At 32.3% G+C, this 4292-nt stretch overlaps 1 protein-coding gene across 1 annotated transcript; it reads right to left on the reverse strand.

Annotated features, from left to right (window-relative positions):
- Positions 1 to 1778: 1778 nt before the first annotated feature.
- On the reverse strand, positions 1779 to 3478 carry LOC114400864. Its single transcript, XM_028363522.1, has 2 exons — positions 2401 to 3478; positions 1779 to 2114 (listed from the first exon to the last, which is right to left on the reverse strand). The coding sequence occupies exons 1-2, from the start codon at positions 3106 to 3108 to the stop codon at positions 2001 to 2003; spliced, it is 822 nt and encodes a 273-aa protein (XP_028219323.1). The 5' UTR covers positions 3109 to 3478; the 3' UTR covers positions 1779 to 2000.
- Between the last annotated feature and the right edge of the window lie 814 nt (positions 3479 to 4292).

The following is a 4292-nucleotide window of genomic DNA, read 5'->3' on the forward strand; positions in this document are numbered from 1 at the left end:
TTATAAGATGTTTTGAGCTTATTTTCATAAGCTATCCAATATGGTTTATGAGAAGCAGCTTGTGCAGGATTTTTCGAGTAGCATTGGTTCAAGTTCATGTCAAAGCATACTACTCATCTACTTTCTCTTCCATCTCCCTTTCATCTTGTTTTTCTCACAATCTTTCTCTTTCCTTTTTATTATTTCACTTATCACATTCATTATTTTATCTATATCTTTCTTTTATTTTCACCCCTATCCACCCCATTTTAAGGTGTAAGAATATTGGATCATCAAAATGGATTGAAACTCACAGGTCAACCTAGCCCACCATAAATTTGGGTTAGGCCATGTCAGGTTATAATTATTATTTTTTGCTTTTTTTGATTATGTATAAAATCATATTCGATTCACCTAATTAAATATGCTAGTTTAAATACAACGTAAACTTTAGTATGACTTTTTACCCTAAGTCTATTGTTGTTTTTAGGTACTCCTTTAAAAAACCAAATTATCTAAGTCATCAAATTTTTTTAAAAATTAATTAATTTAGTTGACAGCAATAAATTTGTATTGACTTTATGACTATTTCTAAAACTACCATTTGTAATTAATATGTTTCTTTTTTTTAATGGTTTGTCAATATATTTTCTCTCATTTAAATTAAAGATATTTCTAGTAGAAATAACTAAATATTATAGGTTAGATCTTATAAAAATGAATAATAATCATTTCAAAATTGAGACTTATAAATATAAATAGAGACGGTATAATTTTTTAAGACAAAACTAACCAATGCTTAATGGATGTTCTAAAAACTAGTTAACAAAACCCATTTTTTAAACTTGTTCTTAAGTTTACATTTTTGAAAATCAAATTTTATTCGGTGAATCAAACACTCTTAAGTCTTAACTTAAAAAAAATTACATAACAAATTATTTTAATCTTAATTTTTTTTCAAAATTATATGATTAAAAATCACTCATGTCTCACCCGTCATCTCGTCTCATATGTTTCCTCTATATAAACAACTTGTGATGTTATAGGTGTCTTTAGAACCGGAAATAAATAGGATACCCTGCCACATCTCCACGTACAATCGTTTTGAAACGTATAAGCAATATGCATTAATATTGGTAATTAAGCTTCATGAAAGTAAATAATGGATCATTAGTTGAACAATGCGCTTTTCTTTATGACTTGACTTCATTTCCAAAACATTAATAATTGCTGCCACACTTAATTCTGCCAACTTATGTTGGAGCATGCCTAACAAATAAAATCAAGTTTTTATATCCATTCAAATGTTCATTTGTTTTTTTGACCGGAAATCACTCCAAGTTTAGATTGATATTCGTGATTTGACTTTTTTCTGGAAGCGTTTTCATTTCTTTGTAGCGCATTACTGACTCTTTAATTAGGGGCAGATCTACATTAGGTGTTCAAGAAAAATTTCGTTGTCGGGCTATAACAATTATAATCTACTGCATCTGCCTGTCTAGGAACAAGCTGATTTTTAAAGATTATCAATTTTCTATAATAAAGGTTATTAGCAAGATTAAGTTTCTTATGTATAGACAAGCGCACCTGCATTTATTTTAACATCTTGATATAGACCTTGTTGTATTAGGGAGACTTCTGATTTTCTCTAACGGCAGTGTATGCCTCGTTTATTGTTGTATCATTTTGGGTTTAATATAATTTACATTTTTCCCAAAAAAAAAACCCATTTTCAAGCTACCTCACTCATTCATTTTGAAAACCTTTCTTCCAACAATTGCTGCAGAACTTGGGCCAACTTCCAGAAAAACTTTTTTATCCTCCAAAACCATATCGATAAAATAATAGTACTATAAATCTATAATTCTTAAAAGAGCCCCTAATCTGTAGCTTAATTAGTTTACAAGACACCATCCTCATTATTTTGTTTACAAGAAAAGAAAAGGAAAACTATATGATAGATCTAGAATAATATAGTTGACCGATTGCACTATCCCAAACTTCCTTAATCAATGCCTCAATCAAAGGCCATCATAGTAACCACCACAGGTTATGCGAGCTCTACTCAGAGGAACACCACTCGCTGCTGCCATTGCTTCATTCAATTTGGTTGCATGAACCACTTGCTTAATCCTCTGCAGTCACAATTAAGGGTAATAATTAAATATCCAAAGATCCATATCCAAGGAACTATTCAAGAACAGTAAAATTCCACAGTTGATGCAAAAGTAAGCAAAGACAGTCTTCCCCCAAACCCCACCTTTTTTTAATGACATTATTTCATCAAACCATAGAATTGGCCCTTCCATCACAATCCTATGCTAAAATATGCATAAAACCATGCCTAAAGTTTTTTTAATTGTTTAAGTAATCACAAACCAAAATAATAAAAACAAAAACAAAACTAAGACATTTGCTGACCTTGTCATCAGTATAGATCTGGAACCGAATCTTCTGATCCTGCTGGATTTTGTTGTTCCTTTGCTGGCTTCCAAGAATTAGGACACAGATTGTGGCAGCAGCAAATCCAAAAGAACATATAGCCCCAACACCATTCAAGCTCCACTTCCAAAAGTTGAAACCACCACTAGAGTCCCCCACTTCTTTGCCACAGTCCATAATAGTAGCAATTTCTTTCTCAATCTTCATTCTTGGAGAGGCCATGATGATCTCTTGTGCCTCACCACCTTTGTCCTCAAATTTCAAAGCACCTATATCAGGTGAAGGGAACAACAATCCTCTACCAATAGACCTTGGAGACTCAATTTCCTTGATCTTGGAGAAAAGGTGTGCAACAGTGTCATAATCAGCTTCCAAAATCCCTCCTTTGATTTTCTCAATGGTAGTTGGTGATGATGGGACAAGAGGGACCTCAACATGATGATCCTTAGTGTTTTGTTCCACTAGCCCTTCATCTGGGGCCTTCCCAATTCTTGGTTCCAATTGAATTGGAATATGGATAACCTGTTTTGGTTCCCTTGGATGAAAATTCCTTGATGCTTCTGAGGCTTTCTTGAATTTTGGTGAGGTGCACAAGTCATAGTCATCCAAATCAAGAACACTTTTTGAATCTAAGGACGCATCATAAAGGCTATCATAAGAAAGGAATTCCCAGTCATTGGTGTCCATCTTCACACCAGATCAAGGAGTATTAATTCAGAAGGAAATTAAAGCTTGGTTTATATAGGAAAAAAGAAAGGGAAAACAAAATGGAATTTTGAAAACTGGGTGTTGATTTGTCGAATAAAAGAAGTTGGCTTTTGTGGAGTTTTGCATGGAATTTCATTTCATGAGTGCTAGCAGTAGCACACAAATATAACACAAGAAAAAGTGCCACCATTTCAGTGTCTTGTTGCTCTTGAAATATAAAGGCTGAGATCACATGCCATTTGCACATGAATTGAGTGTGTGTTTATCCAACTTGAAAATAACAATTTGGGGAAGGGTGCAATGGCCCCCACAAAGCAGATTAGCCTCTACGCTAGGAATTAGGATTCTTTCTCTTGTTTGTTTCTTCAGTTTTCTATTGGGAAATTGGACTAATAAACAATTAATTATGACTGTTAGGCCGTTAATTTTGGATAAAGAAGAATTTTGAACAGTAAGAAGAAAAAATTGAGTAATGACCAAGTCTTGTCATCAGCAAAAAAGATAAGAGGGTATTAGCCAAGCCAACAAAAGATCTCCTTTTTATTTTCTTATTATTGATACGATAATTTTGTTGCGAAAGGGTGGATTTATTTTTCGCTATAATAAAGAAAAGAAGAGATTGATTCTTTCTTTACCTTCTTTATTGTAGAGGGAGATTGTCGGTTGCTTGTTGGAGTGAGATGATGTTGATGCATTCTGGAAGTGAGAAGAGAGAATAGAAGAGAAGAGACCTCTCCCAAATTTATTTCATGTTTCTATTTTAAATATACATGTCAAAGTATTTTTACTTTAAAACCATCGATCAATTTTGTTGCTTCTAATCCAAACTCAGATAAATATCATACCAAATTAAATTTGGAGTTCTCAAAAGTATGTTTAAGATACTCAAATGGATATCAAAACATGCCCTAATTCCTTCTATTAGATTCAAGTGATTCAACCACTGTTAGTACACGTTACTTATCTTCATATCATGTTTACACTGCTAGTTTTAGATTATTGATACTTGACAACTGTTAAATTACCTATATTCTTCATTTTCAATTCGTCTTCAGTTATTTTATCACTTTAATATAACTAGTATACTAGTTTTTGTATTTTGGGGAATAAATATTTATTTTATATAATTAAATTTTATAACTAATCATTAATAAAAAAATTAT

The sequence above is a fragment of the Glycine soja genome, chromosome 19 (assembly GCF_004193775.1).
Source record: "Glycine soja cultivar W05 chromosome 19, ASM419377v2, whole genome shotgun sequence".
NCBI lineage: Eukaryota > Viridiplantae > Streptophyta > Magnoliopsida > Fabales > Fabaceae > Glycine > Glycine soja.

Coding starts and splice junctions, on each gene's coding strand:
- LOC114400864 (XM_028363522.1), bottom strand. CDS start 3,108: ATGGACACCAATGACTGGGAATTCCTTTCTTATGATAGCCTTTATGAT. Junction 2,115..2,400: donor AGATCTATACTGATGACAAG/GTCAGCAAATGT, acceptor TTGTGACTGCAG/AGGATTAAGCAAGTGGTTCA.